The sequence below is a fragment of the Sitophilus oryzae genome, unplaced genomic scaffold, assembly GCF_002938485.1.
Source record: "Sitophilus oryzae breed Bouriz unplaced genomic scaffold, Soryzae_2.0 scaffold_1974_pilon_pilon, whole genome shotgun sequence".
Taxonomy (NCBI): Eukaryota; Metazoa; Arthropoda; class Insecta; order Coleoptera; family Curculionidae; genus Sitophilus; species Sitophilus oryzae.
In genome coordinates this window covers 2,127,398-2,145,013 of record NW_022146695.1, presented here as the reverse complement: position 1 = coordinate 2,145,013, position 17,616 = coordinate 2,127,398, and the positions used below count along the sequence as shown (strand labels likewise).

Sequence of the window (17,616 nt, the reverse complement as noted above, 5' to 3'; positions counted from 1 at the left end):
CCCTTTACCGATGGATGACGTTCTATTTTAGCTTGTGATTTATTGTTTAAAATCTAGGACGACTCTCTAGCACTTAGACGAATTGGATTTTATCGATTCGGTTTGTTTACTTGTTTACATGTTTACCAAAAATGCGGAATGATTTACAATTGTTGCTTTAGACGGTTTTAAAAATACTTTAGAAAGTGTCGTAAATAGAGTATGATCAACATGTTATACAGGGTCTATGGTAAGTAATTACAGAATTATCATAGTTATTTAAAACATCTTGAAAGCTTTAGCACGAAGGAACAGAATTAAATTATTCTGCGTGCAGGGCCACAGCGGCATGCAAGGCAACGAAAAAGCCGATCAGCTAGCTAGGCAAGGATCATAGGTCCTATCTTGGTCCAGAACAAGTACTCCAGGGAATACCCAAATGTATGGCCCGTAGTGCACTAAAACTCTGGATCAGGGAAAAGCAGAGTGTCCATTGGAGAAACAGACAGGGGCACAATCAATGGAATTTATAAGCCAGAACTTTTCTTCGGAGTTGCAATAGCAATCATAAAAATGGGCACAAAATAGTAGGAAACCAACAAATCTTTAGAATGGTGGATATATTCACCAGGGAAGACATTCAAAAATTCATAGTAGAAAATAGCCAAATTTACGGCAGATTTGATAAGCAAAAACAGAAAGACTGCCAGAAAAACTAGCAAAGCTGTAGTGGGTCTACTAACAGGGCAATGTAGGCTTAACAGTCATCTAAAGCTGATGTAACTGTAGCTGACGTACAAAGCCTTGTGCAGATTTTATCTGTCTGAAGAAGAAATGTGCAATTTTTTGTATTAAGCTCCAATTTTTTGAAAAGGATAGAATTAGAGAATGTAACCTAGAAATCAGAAGAGGACCACAATAAATCTGAGAATATCCCAGTGGAACAGGCCTATAGCCACCTCAAAAATTTATTCTAATTTAATGGTCAATCAAATATTCTTACCGTTTTTAATGCTGATACTTCTTTGGATACTTCATTAGGTACACCTCTCTCTGTAACACTCTTTCTTCTGCCAGAAGGCACTCTTTCCAGAGAACCTTGTCTGGATAAGTTATCCACCACAACTGTGGCGTTGATGACCTTTGATTGGATAGGAGGTGAAGGGGGAGGGGGCATGTCATCATCCGCATAACGAGACTTCTGAAACAAGAAATATAATTTTTTATAAACATAAAACTATATGTCCAATATTTTACATAGTCTTAGACAGGTAAATATTATAACTATATGAGGTAGTGTGCAATTTAAAATAATTTAAAACTAACTTATTTTGGAATGCCCTGTATACAACAAAATACTTTTTAGGATATGCACCATTATAAACAAGGCAACATCCGTATGAAAAAAATTTCATATTTTTGTCAACAACGACGATATTGGACTTCCTCGCACTAATGGACCACTCTGCAGGTCACTTTCAAAATTCTTGACAAAAAACTTGACAACACAGTTGTTTATTTACAAGTTAAGTTCTTAGTTTTTGTTTTGTTTACATCTTACGTATGTTTTTATTACAGTTGAGGGTTGGAACCTTTGGTGTTACACAGCAAAATAAAAACACTAAATCACCACAATACACCAAAACACTTTTACTTTTACACTGGACGCGCGATTGATATCGCGCTATATAATTGATATCTATAGGAAAAATACGACCACACGCAGATATATTCCTAATGAATCACATCTTAGTGTTGAACATAAAATGGCTAGTTTCCCACTTTCCAACGAAAGATATGAAATAGAAAGAGATTACATTAGGAATGTAGCTGAGTGTAATGGATATTCTCCTTCACTAGTTGATAAATTAATTAGAAAACGTAGGTATAGGTTAATCATTTCTGAAAATTCGACTTTTCAAGTGGAGAAAGATACGTCTAAATATTTTTCGATACCGTTTGATAGAGTTTATCCGTGGTCTAAAAGGAATTTTTAAGAATGTCAATTATAAACTTGTGTATAGTGCTAATAATAAATTACAACAATTATTAGGTAATCCAAAGGATAAAACACCTCCACTGGAAAGGTCGGGTATTTATGAAATTTCTTTTAAAGATTGTAATCAGAAATATGTTGGGCAAACTAGAAGATCAATATTAACTAGATTTAAAGAACATTTAGCTCAGATAAGATATGGTAGACCGGATAAATCTTGCGTTGCCGAACATATTGTTGATAAAGAACATTGTATAGATCTTAATAATTTAAAATTAATTAAACAAGTCTCAAATTACAGGCAATTAGATGCATATGAAAGCATCAGAATTAATAAATGTAAAGATAGTATGAACAGAGACAACGGTCCAGTTCCTTCAAGTTCTTTGTTCCTACTACTCTAGTGGCGGAAATCTAACTGTTACGCTCAGTGGGCTCTGACTCGGTTGGCTAGATTTTGCCACGCCTACTCGGTGCCCACTGGGCGAGTATATAAACGCTCAACTTGTAGATTGTACTTTAGTTTATAATCATCTGCTGATGATGCTAACATGGTTGGCGAAATGCGCGTCCAGTGTAAAAGTAAAAGTGTTTTGGTGTATTGTGGTGATTTAGTGTTTCTATTTTGCTATGTTTTTATGTAAAAAATATGATTACTTGGATGTTGACAAAATTTATCTGCATGGTTTGTGGAATTTACAACAGAAACAATTTGCAATTCCTAAATAATTTTGTATTTAATGAGATATTTATTTATTTAAAGGGCTTTTTCTGTTTTTATGAAGATCCCAAAACTATTCCAATGACATTGTCAAAATTCTTGAAATATGAATACCTAATAATAACTCTGTAATCATATAAAATGTAAATAAACAAACGGTTTCGTTACATTTAGCTTGTATATGTTGGGTCAAAACAAATCCATTATTGTATATTTTTGGTCGTTTATAAAAAACACCTTTTTTCTCTATACAGGGTGTTTCAAAAAACATGTGCCATCTCTCGTGGGGAGATTTCTCACGTAAAAATAAGATTGATGTTTCTTATCAACATAGATCCGATTCTGCTTTATTTCGTAGCTACAGGGTGTAAAAGTCTTAATATTTTTTCGATTTATTATAACTTTCTTCCAAGTACCTTTACCGTTTCAAATGAAATTTTGAGGGTAAAAGTTGTCGACATATTCACCAGGGACGTGCACATGGGTTATCACTGGAATATTTTTCTAAAAAAGAATGTATGCCCCTGATTTTTTTTCTTATTAGCGAAATAGTATAAACAGTTTAATGCCGATTAAAAGTTGTCTCTTGATATTTTGCCGATTTCGGTCTCCTCGATGAGATAAACGCAATTTTATTAATTTGCCTTGGTGCAAGTCTAAATAGCAACCTTTAAAAAAAATAATATCATTAACTTCCGAATGTTTTAAATAGGTACTTATTAATTCCTCATCAGAAAATATGAAAAAAACTCGAAAAAGAAGTTCCTATAAAGATGGGTATGGAAATGCATAGTTTTAGAGTTACAGGATGTTAAAACTTTTTAAAATTAGTTTTTCTTGTAATTATCTTAAATACAATTATTTTTTTATTTGAAATTGTTGTAGGTTTGACTGATAGTAATAATAACTAATATGTAGTAATAAAATTGAATAATAAATTACGTATAATAAGTAATTTATTAATTTTATTTTTATTTTAAGGGGGCCGAATTCGACAAAATATTAAGAGATAACTTTTAATTGGCTCAAAAGAAAAAAGTCAGTGGCGCACATATATCCATTATACATATGTATATTCCAGTGATAACCCATATGCACGTCCCTGATGAATTGATCGACACTTTTTTAGCATTAAAATATGTAGCACTTATAGTAACTTGTACCCTCAAAATTTCATTCGAATCACTAAAACTACTTGGAAGAAAATTATAATAAATCGAAAGATTATTAAGACTTTAACACCCTGTAGCTACGAAAAAAAGCAGAATCAGACCTATGTTGATATGAAAAATAAATCTTATTTTTACATGAGGAATCTCCCCAAGAGAGATGGCACATGTTTTTTGAAACACCCTGTATATTTGCTAAGGATATGTATTTGATAAGGTAATAGAAATATTTGGAAATGTAACAAAGATAATAGCTTTTTTCGTTTTCCTGTTATTACCGATTCTGAACCGTCCTAGAACTGTGATGCGTATGCGCAGAAGGAAATATGAAGACATTATTTCATTTGCGCATGCGCTGCAGAGTTCTAGAACGGTTCAGAATCGGTAATAACAGGAAAACGAAAAAAGCTAATGACTTCTTATGTCGACATAATCATCATATAATAGAAGAAAAAACGGCATCAGGGTTGGGTTGAAAACGTAGATGATATTAAATATGCACAAACCTGGTGTATTTTTTCTCCTGCCCAACAACAGGCACACTCGGATTTGGGATGCAATCCAGTGGGTGATGGAGATCCTTGTCTAGTACGCTGTGCATTGTTTGATTTAGCGTTCTTTTGTCGGCGTTTACGCACTTTCCGGGGCACCCCGTACATATAGTTCGAGAAACGACGTCTCGAGTGACGTACAATTGACACCCAATCGATCATTGAAATTTGTTTTTTTTTCTAAATTATTAAATTATGTAGGGTTGTTCACGGTGAGTGTCTTATTATGGGTTTATGGAGAATTTTTTTCTGTGAGCAAACGTAAGAGTTTACATGTAATAATTTACATCTTAAAACGATAGGACGCTTTTTTTGGTGCCAAACAAAGGACATGACACCAGCGTCAATTTTAGTGATTTTTAATATGTATAACTTTTAATTCTGAATTTTTTTTTAAATGAATTACGTTTCGATGTTAACAAACAAACAATTAATTTTCTGCATTCCACCTTTTTAAATTTTTAAGTGAAACTTCTTTACGCGCGTTGTGAGTAAAAATTCAAGGCCGTGAAGTACGAGCTAGCGTCAGGAAAAGTTGTAACGACAGTGTTGCCACAGCTAGTAGTAGCCGTAGTAGTTTTAGATCTACCCTTTTTTAAAATGAATAACTTGCTCTGGGCACAGATTAGGTATCCTATAAGTATACAGATAAAAACCTTGTCCCTAATTCGTGGCACGAAAATTGTTTTTTATGACGATGTGCAAACGAGTAAAATTTCCTGTGCGCAAAAATGAACTCGCGTAAAATAACAATAAACAACGTAATAGAGAGATATCGCTAAACCGAATAGCCTGCATGGACGTTAATAAGGCCAGCTGTTATTTCCTTTACATGAGCAGCTACTTAAATATCAAATTACCTAATAAAACTAAAGTAATAATTCAAAACAATTCAAACATAACCTAAAATAAAAAATCTCGCCAGCCGGCCCCTGTTGTCAAATACCCGCACATGCCCATTTAAGAAATTTTTAAACGTTATTTAGAAACAAATTACGTCAGGCGGTAACGTTATTAGCGGGTATTGCGTTAAAAATTGACTCGCGCATATCGTAACCATGATAAGGTACGCGTAAATACTGCATGACGCTATTCGGTTTCCGATATCTCTCTAATAACTGTGCCGGTCAGGCGCTGTGCACAATTTTAGAGGCCATAAGTGGGCGTGCTATAACTAGTAACCTAACTAGTGCCCGATTCCGAATATTGGAACCACGAAAAACAATAAATAAAAAATAAAGTTTATAATCTGTATAATCTGTGGTACCACATCAGTATCTAAAGTTCTAGGGAAAGGTGTACATCATGCGTTCAGCTTCACGATTTAATTACGTCTCGCGATACTTTATTTTCCCCAGAGCTTGAAAATTTTTAGTGAAAGTTATAAACACTTGCATTTTTGTTAAAAATATGTGGAATCGAGTTGGTATTCGACAGTGGTCGCGCTATTAGAACTCTGAATTCAAAATGAATCGATATCAAAAAATCTAATAAAAATAATTGATTACCCTAACGATATCCTTATAATTCTATTTCAGATGCTCAGAAACATATCTAATGATTTTATCTATAGTTATATTTTCGAAAAAAAGTCGTTTAGAAATAAGCGGTTTGCGATCTTGATTTGATTTAACCTGATAGGGAAAGGCGTACCAGCAACGCGACAACAGCACACCGACGCATTTCTCTCATTCCGACTTAATAAGATCCCTATGCGATTTACTTCCACACATGTAAGTTCCGACCCAAGAGTAACAGTTGCCAGCACGGTATAAATTGTGTGTAAATAGTAAATTTAGCAGAAAAATAAATTCGTTAAGTATTTTATCCTGAGTTTAAATTAGTGGACCCACGGAACCGTAACAATATTAACCCCACCGGCCAAATAGTTTAGGTAACATTTTGGTTCCTAGTGTTATTGGTCCTTGTATATATATTGCTAAGCTTGATTCACACTGTATATTTTTAAAAATATTGTTAAAATCTGACCTGCCGTTAAAATTGAAAATGAACCTTCAAAAAGAAATCTGATAGGAAATAGGAACTTTTCCCGAATTCTGAGTCACGTTGAAGTAATAGTTTTCATTTGAAAGATAAACAACCTTACACAATTTTTTTTTAACATTCTGTACGTTAAATGGCGGATGATATTTATTTCGATCCAATAAAACACCTATAAAGTTGTTTTTCTATGGAATGCTTTTCTTGGATACCGCGCGCCAACGCGCGTCAGAAATAACCCGGGATAATTGTTACCGTTACGCGTTTTAATTCCTCAATTAAGCTGACATATTTGTTTACACACACACGGGTAAAAATGTTTAATCGATCCCTGATTGATCTTTTAAAATCCCCTGGCCGATGGTTATTTTTAAATTTGTGAGACATCCCTTGTTTATCGTGGATAGCATTAAGACCGGATAGGTATCAAGAAATATTCTAATATTTAGACAATATACAACTTAACAAGTATAGCTAGAGACGTGAGAAATATAAAATTACACGCACCGGTGCCAAGTCTCTTCCTATATTTGTACAACTGTACCAACCCGGCCGAAAAAAAAGGCGTCAAAGACGGCTGGGGAATGATAATCGATGATAATCTTGGCGAAGTCAATTTCTAGACGTTATTTACTTGACCCGTACTCTTCTTTATGTTTTAATGGTGCTTACTGCAAGTTGGCCAAGTCCAAGAACGGTAAACTAATAGGAATGCTCATCCTCATAAGACGTACGTTCGCCTCTTCCCGCGCTTCAGCTGACAGTTGTGACGTCATTGTAGTCCTTGTCGTGATAGTGTGTATTATTAGTTGCCTATGGTAAACTTATAAAAATAACAGTTGAGAAATTTTGAGTTAATTATTTTGTCAATTTTAAATGTGAAAAAGGTGTTTTTAAAGTTTTTAGAGCTATAGAGTGTATAAATAATAAGAAAAAAAAATAATAAGAAAAAAGGTGGTCCCAATAGTATTCCGGAAACTTTAGCGGCATATAAAAATAATTAAAGAAGTTCGTATAAATGTATGTCCTAAAATGCTTAGCTTCGGAGATACAGGGTGTAGAAATTTCATTTTCATTTCGATTTTTTCCAAATAATTTCTGAAATAACGTCAATATTTGTATGAAAATTGGTGTCTGGGAGTTTTTTGACTTGAGAAATTTGATTTTTATGTCAATATGACCATATAATGACTACTATTTGTAGAGGGCGCCACCTAGATATGTTTTAACTGTTTTGAAGAGTTATAACTTTTCGTTCGTACCTGTATAAAACTACTGAGTAAAAAAATATACATTTACGTGATTTTTTACGTAAAAAATGTTTCTTGGTAAAAATCGCTGCGAGCAACCGTTCTCAAGATATTTAGAATTAAATATGAAATAAGAAATTATAATCTAAGAAATTATGAATTTGGGAACATTTTATTTTTTTTTAAATTAATCATAAATTTTTCTTCGAGAAAATGATGATAAAACTGTAGAAGTTTTGGCACAAAAACATTTCAAATTTATGATTTCACTTTAATAGCATGATTTCACTTTAATAGCTATTTAGTCAACATGTTTAATTTATGTCAACGATGACAGGTATTGATAATTTCGATTCCAAATATCTCGAGAACCATTCCTCGTAGCGATTTTTACCGAGAGACTTTTTTTACGTAAAAAAATTTGTAGATGTATATTTTTTACTCAGTAGTTTTATACAGGTACGGAAGAAAGGTTATTACTCTTCAAACCAATTAAAAAATATGTAGTTGGCGCCCTCTAGAAGTAGGAGTCATATTGAAATGAAAAGAAAATTTCTCATATCAAAAAAACTCTCAGACATAAATTTTCATCCAAAAATTGATATTACTTAAAAAAATATTTAAAAATAATTCCAAATAAAAATAAAACTTCTACACCCTGTATCTCCGACACTAGGCATTTTAGGACATACCTACATTTATACGAACTTTTTTACTTAATTTTATCTGCGGAATATTTTGCCGAAGTTTCCGGAATACAGTTCGGACCTCCCTGTATAAAAACCTTTAGCTAACTAGCACTGATTAACTGAAAGTGTAAACGAATGTATATATGTATAATAATTTAAAAAAAAAATAGCAGGTCTAGTCATGACAGACTAAGTTAAGAAAAAACTCAAAATTTAAGACAGGATGCAGAGTCACTGTTTGATCGAGCTCGAAATAACAATGTAGAAATTAGTCTTAGTAAATTTTAAAAATTTGTTCTTGTTTTAAAAAAAGTAATGTCGTTGGATATGTATTTTAATATTTTATAAAAGAAATGTCCTTGTATTCCAATGTCATATGATGCTAGTTTTAAGGCCTTTTAGTGCAGAGGATGTTGTTTTTGCTAATTGACTCAGTCAAACTGTCCTGATGATGGGAATAAAATTATCGAAAGCTTGACAAATATGAAAAAGTAGTTTTATTAGCCTGTGTGGTGATTATTGACTGCATCCTCACTTAAATTTTGAGTTTTTTCATAATTATTTATAGATCTGAGAGTGTACACATTACTTGAGAGTGTAAAACCACCTTTAGACAGACTTTACATAAATTAATTTTGATATAGGATTTTGTCCGGATTTCAAATCTCACTACATGTCCTGTATTTCCAAAAACTTGTATGGACAATCCAATTAGAGCATACTAAACATCCATCATTACAGCATTATTTACTTTTCACTGCCCGATAAACAACGAACTTAACCTCAATGTACCGCAATACCCGGAACGGATTTGTTTACAGCGGACGGACACGCACTCCGGGCGCCGCGCTTTCCCGGACTCCGGATGCGGATCGATCGGGCACCGCCAGGGGGCGCCTCGGCGCTCGCGTTTCCGGGACACCGACCGGCGGAAAGCGATGGGAGACGTCGCGACGCTCCCGTGTCGGACTGAAGCGTCTCGTCGTCGCAGGTGATGGTGTCGACGCGTCCCGATGCACGATGCGGGAGACGATTGAAAGGTAGAGAGGTGCCCCGGGATGGATTGCGATGTAAATACACGCAATGGAATTGGAAAATTGGACGAAAAATTCGATATACTGAAGGAATAGAGGGTTTTTTTCATACAGTCCCCCAAGTAGCATTTTCACGACTTGCGACCACATCTTTACTAAACACAACGTTGGATTAGTTACAAAAAATAGTTAGCTCTGTACCTTGGGTATTAAAATAAATGTAAACGTTGTTGTAACGTTGTGCCGACGTTGAACTAGTACTACAACAAAGTAAAAGCTTCTGAGATGTCGAATAAACGTTGTCTTGTAACCTTTTTTGCGTAAGTGATCTTTAGGTGATTCGGACAACGTAGATACAATGTTGGGCAATAAAGAGTTTTCCGACGTCACTTTCAGGACCTATTCCAACGTTATGCAAACGTCGTCTGTTTTACTAATTCCAACGTTGTTTAGATTTCCTTATTCGTACGTTGGTAGGACGTCGAGATGCGTCGAGCCACTACCTTTTTGCAACTGTATTGAACCATAACCTTAAATCTTAAATTTTCACTTTATTGTTCTATTCACTCAGACAGTTCAGTGCTGTTTTTGTTTTTATAAAAAAAAACGTAATTAAAATGGGACGTAAGAAAGGCACATATAAATAAATTTAAATATACATCGACATATTACCCATACTTTATCCACTCTCTTGTTTATTTAGAATATAGAGGGCGGCACAAGCTAGACTCTAGGATGACTAAATTAGGCAATCTTGCGACTAGTATACTACCTGTTAAGGCTGAACTGCGACTTTATTAGTCCAGTATGCGATTACTCGAACTACTCGATCTTAATCTCCAAAACCACAAAGTGAAAGCCGCCATCTTGTTGAATAAGAAAATGTTTCGTTCCTAAAATAGCAATTCCTGCTTTTTTAATACATTAACTTGAAATATTTGACCCTAAACAACACGCGGAATTTTTTTTCGACTGCGAATAAATTATTCTCATTTTACTAAAAAAAAAATTCAAGAAATTTTTTAAAACTCCCTTTTTAAGGCCCATTAGTATTTTTCAAAGTAGAAACAATACATTTATCATTAAAGTTGTTTGGGTTTAACTTTTTTGCCTTGTGTAACGAGTTACAGAGTTGGTTAAAGTGTTTCAATATTTATGATCTTCAAACATCCTCCACACTTAAATACTTTTGTTTTGTTTTCCTTTACTGCCATCTGGCATATGTCTCTAACTAAATCATAAAAATAATATTTTTACTATAATTATCCCAATTTAGGATAAAACGCGACTTAGACGCCATATTATTATAGTTTTGTATTTCTGTGAATTAGGATTTTAAACAACGTTGCAGTTTGTACTAAATTAGGCTGTTAGCCAACGTAGGTATCCAACGTCGTTTCGACCCAGAAATTATTCTCCAAACTAGTGCGGACTAGGGTTGCGCCCCGACGTTTGGTCGCGTGACACAACGTTGTCCCGACGTCCAAATGCTGCTTGGGCCGTTTATTAAAAATGTTTTCTAATTCTATATTGGATGTTTTTTAGTTGTAAAAACTGTTTAAATGTTTTACTTCCGTTCAATCTTCTATATTTCGTTACTGATTCCCTTAAATTAAAATATTAGGGTGTTTCAAAAAAAATGTGCCATGTCTCGTTGGGAGATTCCTCACGTAAAAATAAGACTTATTTCTCATATCAACATGGGTCCGATTGTGCTTTGTTTCGTAGCTACAGAGTGTTAGAGTCTTAATATTTTTTTGATTTTAATGAAATTTTGAGGGTAAAACTTACTACAAATGCGACATATTTTAAAGCTAAAAAAGTGTAGACATATACACCAGGGACGTACATATTAGTTATTACTGGAATATTTTTCTAAAAAAAGCATGTACACCACTTACTTTTTTTCTATTGTTAGCGAAATAGTGTAGGCAGTTTAATACCGATTAAAAGTTGTCTCTTGATATTTTGTCGATTTCGGCCTCCCTAATGAGATAAATGCAATTTTATTAATTTGCCTTGATCCAACTTTTTTTTATTTCAATTTTATTAATTGTGTTTTAATTTTTAGTTCAGTTAAGTTTTAATTTTTATTTCAATTTTATTAATTGTGATTAATAAAATTGCGTTTATCTCATCAAAGAGCATTTACCATTAAGCAATTGGCATTAAACGGCGTACACAATTTTGATATCAAAAAAAATAGCCAGCGGCGCACATGTTTTTTATAAAAAAAATGTTCCAGTGATAACCCATACGCACGTCCCTGATGAATTTATCGACACTTTTTAAGCATTGAAATATGTAGCACTTTTTTAATGCTAAAAGTGTGCACAAGTTTTACCCTCAAACTCTCATTTGAATCACTAAAAGCACTTGGAAGAAAATTATAATTAATCGAAAAATTATTAAGATTTTAACACCCTGTAGTTACGAAACAAAGCAGAATCGGACCTATCTTGAGATGAAAAATAAATTTTATTTTTCATATTGAGAGATGGCACATGTTTTTTGAAACACTCTGTATATGAAACAGCTTTAGTAATGTTAGTACTGATAATGACTTAAGATTTGAAATCCTCCGGATCTTATTGACACTCAGTTAAAAAAACGCAACGTGTTCTTCTCACGAAATTAATATACAGGGTCTTTTAAAGTTTTTTGAAAAATACAACCCTTCGATTAACCCTGTATAATAAGCCAAATACAAAAGTTTATAAAAAACTGAGTTTACCAATTAAAGTAAATATATTTATATACAGTTTGCTAAACAAAATAAGAAAATAGGGCTAAAAATAAAAAATGTGGCATTTTAAATTTCACGAAAAATTTTTCGTTACGTTTCTTTGCATAGTGTACAGGGTGGGTCAAATTCGACGCTTTTAAATGGAAACACCCTTTTCTATAAGAGATAGACGAAAACTAATATCGGTATCTGGAGCTCAATTTTCACCAAAAACATGATGGTGAAAACCGCACATTCATATGTTACCGTTGTTGGAGTTACGGGGTGTTTTTCAAAAGAAAAAATGATTTTTTATTTGGGACACCATATTTTGTTATAATCCCCTTCGAAATACAGAATTTTTAAAAGTTCGCCACTTTTAACTTAGTAGGCTTTGGACTCCTTATTGATGATAATATGCCCTTTTTTTTTAATGGAACTCGAAAACATATTTTTTCCAGCAAGACGACGCGCCGCCTCTGAACGCCGAAGTTATCAGCAAATTTTTGCAGCCAATTTCAGGAATAATTCAATAGGTAACCAAGATCCCAGCCGTTGGCCGTCCAGGCCGCCTGATTTAGTGCCCATGGATTTCATCCTATGGATATATATGCGGAAGAATAGAGGTTCTTTATTCTTCCGTATAATCTAGACAAGAATTACTTAGCCGTTATGAGAGGGTATCTTTCATCCCCACTGAGTTAATGAATTCCGGGAGAAATGTTCAAAAACTGCCCCGACTGTCCATAACACAAGACGGTCGATATGTCGAACACCTGTAGCAAAATCTCATGTCTTGGTTTGCTATTTATTTTTATTGTTATTAGATATAGTCTAAATGTGTTGATGCTGGTTAAATATATTTTAAATTGTTATAAAATTCTTCGTCTCTCATAGCCAGGGCCTATTTTTCATCTGGTCGGGCCCTAAGGCCCAAGCAAAAATTCGGGCCCTGTTTTCCAAAAAAAATTCAAAAATTATGAATATTTTTCAACCCCTAAAGGGCCCACCAGACCACCGGGCCCAAGGCCCGGGGTTATGGTAAAATAGGCCCTGCTCATAGCAAATATTAGTTTCGTTTTAATTGATGCTCACAGCTAGAATTTTTTTGCATTACAGCCGGTGCCGTTCAAAGCCTACTTATTTAAAGTGGGCGAATTTTTATATACTCTATATCTCGAAGAGGAATCGAGCAAAATATCAAGTGTGTTATATTTTTGGAAAGGTAATTTTAAATTATTTTCAATAAATTAAAAATATACAGGGTGTCCCATATAAAAAATCAAATTTTCTATTGATAATTCTTAAATTATTAATTTTAAAAAAATTATACTTAAACTATTAAATTCTACGTAAAAAGGTGCTTTGGAAATGTTTTCATAAAAATACAAAATTTTCCATAGCAAAAAAGTTACAGCGATTTGTTAAAAATGCATATTTTTGAAAAACACCCCGTAACTCCGAAACGGTAACAGATATCGATATTCGGTTTTCACCATCATGTTTTTGACAAAAATTGAGCTCCAGACACCGATATTAGTTTTTCTGTATCTTCTATAGAAAAGGGTGTTTCCATTTAAAAGCGTCGAATTTGACCCACCCTGTACATTAATCAGAGACATTAATGGACCCTCAATAAGTGCACATATGCAAGGAAACCCCCAAATTTAATGCCTCTTCTTGAAAAAAGAATTATTGCCGAACCGGGCCTTGCTTTCGGTCGGAATTTTAAAAATGGGTTGAAATGCACCAAGCCTATACGTATCTCAAATTATTATCAACTAAAAATAATATTAAGACTACACAGTTACTTTGTAATAATAAATTAATTTTAAATATTTAACAGTTTGCTATTAGTTTTAAGAACCAATTTTTCGGACTTTGTTTCTTAAAAATTACACTGATAGTCAACATACGCCAGGCAACTGTATATACATTCTTCAAAACAAACTTTCCCGCCATCTGTTAAACAGTATAGCAACGACAAGAAAATCGATTTCTATGCATTGCAGTTTCCTGTTTAACCTATGGCGCGCTCTCTACTCGGATTTTGAACTAAAATTTTATTGATCCAATTTACAGTGCTCTATAAAATTTATAAATTTCGTTGGCTTCTAATAAAATTTATTTCTTTTTAATATTTACCTGAATATAAGATACGTTCTCCCTACTTGCTGAGTGTCGTTCCAGTCCACCAATCGTAGTAATTATTGTACTACCAGTCTGCAAACAAAGAAAAAACCGTTAGGCACAAAACTATTTTTTTTAAAATTTTATTTAATTTAATAGTGAAAAAGAAATGAAAACGTATGTATGAATAATGTGTAAATTATTATCTCAAATAAAAGTATAAATTAAAAATAATGTCTATAACTTTGTAGTAAATCCATTACTGTAATCCATTACAGTATCATCCATTACTATATAAAAATTACTGTATATTTTGTAGATATTCTGGATATTAAAAACAATTTTTTTTTATAAATAAGAATAGATTTAGAAATCACAGATTCAAGTGTAATATAAGTGTAATTGTACAAAAATAAAAAGTAAATTATATAGGTTTCTAGTTCACCTTTGGAAATACTCAGTAGTCAGTATATTATACATTGCGTTAAATTATTTTCGGAAAATACCGGGTGCGTCTCGAAAGTGGCTCACCTTTTAACTTTTTTATTTTTTTAGATAAAAAAAACGAGATTTGGTATGATAGTATATGACAATTACAGTATCATCCATTGCTATACAAAAATTACTGGATATTTTGTAGATATTCTGGATATTAAATACAATTTTTTTAATAAATAAGAATAGATTTAGAAATCACAGATTCAAGTGTAATATAAGTGTAATTCTACAAAAATACAAAGTAAATTATAGGTTTCTAGTTCACCTTTGGAAATACTCAGTAGGCAGTACACTGCGTTAAATTATTTTCGGAAAATACCGGGTGCGTCTCAAAAGTGGCTCACCTTTTTAACTTTTTTATTTTTTTAGATAAAAAAACGAGATTTGGTATGATAGTAGGTATATGACATAAATTAGGATTCATTGACGTATTCAATAGTTTTCGGTTACTACTTCCTGTTTCACCGGAAATGAATACAAGTTTGGTTTGTAAATGGCACCCCAGGTATTTTTTTTCTTTATTCGATAGAAAATTTCACTCTGAATAAATCGCATGACATATTACATGTCAACTTTTGACATTTTCGCGTATGTTTTATTTAAAATTTTAACATGCGGTTCATAACGACTCGAAATACCAAGTGTGTGGTACCAAATTATTCGTAAAAAATGCTTTTTCCAAATATCCTAATGATTCATATCTCAATAAAACCGCAATTTTAAATTTTAAGTAAACCAGATGCGAAAATGTCAAAAGTTGATATATGTCATATGTCATTCTATTCGGGTTGACATTTCCTATCGAATAAAGAAAAAAAAACCTAGGGTGTCATTTACAAATCAAAAGTCATTTAAAAAAAATACGATGTGGGCATTGCCTGGAAACTTATATGGTGAAATTTTGTTAAAATAATTTAGTACATACTAAAAACACGGTATGTCGCTAGTGGTAGGAAAAATAATTTTTAGAGGTTACTAGTTTATTTGGTTTGCTGTGATATGCAGATACAGGGTGTTTCCTAATTAATCTAAAAAATAAAAAATCATTAGAAAACGGATTAAGGCGGGCTCTGAATAAGGATATTTATTTTTTTCTCGACAACCGTTTGATGAACCAAACCAAACTCAAAAGATCAATTTTGTTGAAAAATGATGGCCAGTCAAGAAAAAATATATTTTCTTTAAAAAAGCATTGGTGTACCATTTATGCTAAGCAAAAAAATCGATTTTTTTTAATTTTTAACACCCTGTAGATCAGAAAGGAAGTACTTTAGACCTAATGGTTATATAAAAATTGTTTTAAGAACACATGAGGAATCACAGCACAATTTTTTTAGACTAATTAGAAAATATCCTGTATATTGTCAACTTGACAATGATTGCTGATAAATCAAAAAATACCCTTTCAGTGAAAAAAGCCCGATTTTCGCAGGAAAAATTTTGATTTTTATTGAATTTGGGCCTGCGTCTGCAAATACCGGTTTGTTTTTGAATTTTCTATCTGTCTAAATTTTAAATATCATAGTCAGAAATATTCTATCTATAATATATCTATTATTTATTAACTGTAAAAATGGTGTTTTCTTGTTGTGTTGCATCTTGCAAAGAAACTAACAAAACTGCAAAAATGCACGTGTTTCCAAAAGACGATAAGGTATGTATCTTAGATAAAAGAAAAATATATGGTATGTATTCGTTGTTTGATTTTTTTTTTCGTTCGCTTTAAAATCTATAAATCTCGGTCTATTCATTAGACAGCCAGTCGACTTACGATCATTTATATGAAACTCGTAAAATAAATAAAAAAATAAACCGCAAAATATATATATTCTTATGTTTTATTAAAGTTACTCTCATATATATTAATATATCAGTGTAACTTTAAAAATAAATCCTTTGAATTCTAATATAGACATAAAAAACATTTACAGCAGAAAAGGCGAAGGCGCTGGGTTAAACGCAGTCTCTACTAAAAACACGGAGGGGCGCTTTGACCCAAAAGTTTACTATTAAGTTTCATATCTATCTTAATAGTAGATTATTTTCTTTTATCTATGGATGTGCGCATCTTTTAACCTGTCAGGACAGGACAGACAGGAGCTATGACATGAAAAATAAGAGACGATCAAAATTATTCTTGCAAGGCTCCTAAAAATTAGTTTTTTTAGCACAGCTATGGACATTCTAGATTGAAATTTAAAATACGATTTTTGAATTTTACAATTTCGAAGTGAAAATGTCAAAAATTAGATAGACATATGATTTGTCATTCTATTCAGACTATCTTTTTCTATCAAATAAAGTAAAAAAATACCGAGGGCACCATTTCAAAATCAAAAGTTGTAGTCATTTCCGGTGTAACAGGAAGTGACCAAAAACAATTTTATTGAATTTGTCACTCAGTCCTAATTTACAATATATAATAATAACACACACCAAATCTCGTTTTATATCTGAAAAAATAATAAAGTTATAGAGTGAGCCACTTTCGAGACGCACCCGGTATAGTAAAAAACCTAAATAAAGGAGATTAATTCGGAAGCGAAATGAGAAGTAGTTGTTGGGGATTTCAAAAAATAAAAAATAATTATTTTAGAAAAAAACTAAGAAAGTCTTAAAAAACAATAATTTAACATAAAAATGCACAGTTAAATTGCCCAAACTGTCCTGCAGAGTCCGTCTGACTTACTATAAAAACTAAAAATAAAGCTTTTAACGCATTTCAATATAAAAAACGAAAAATACATTCATATATGTTCCCCCATTTCAAATAAATATCATTCTTATACTCTAAAAGTCAATCGTTGAATAGCATGTATGTATTCAAACGTACACTTACAAATTTCCCAGACGACTTATACATATTTCACTGT

The 17,616-nt window shown here is 32.6% G+C and overlaps 1 protein-coding gene across 11 annotated transcripts in view; it reads right to left on the bottom strand.

Annotated features, from left to right (window-relative positions):
- Positions 1-17,616, bottom strand: part of LOC115883641 (disks large 1 tumor suppressor protein) — a 1,010,644-nt gene that overhangs the window by 231,693 nt on the left and 761,335 nt on the right. For 10 of the 11 annotated variants that reach the window (XM_030902027.1, XM_030902024.1, XM_030902022.1 and 7 more), the window contains 2 exons: positions 14,261-14,338; positions 983-1,180 (listed from right to left, as the gene is read on the bottom strand). In XM_030902027.1, coding sequence (XP_030757887.1) covers positions 983-1,180; positions 14,261-14,338 — 276 coding nt within the window. Of the gene's footprint in view, positions 1-982; positions 1,181-4,371; positions 4,617-14,260; positions 14,339-17,616 lie in introns of those variants that run through there. The other variant, XM_030902028.1, reaches the window with a different exon arrangement.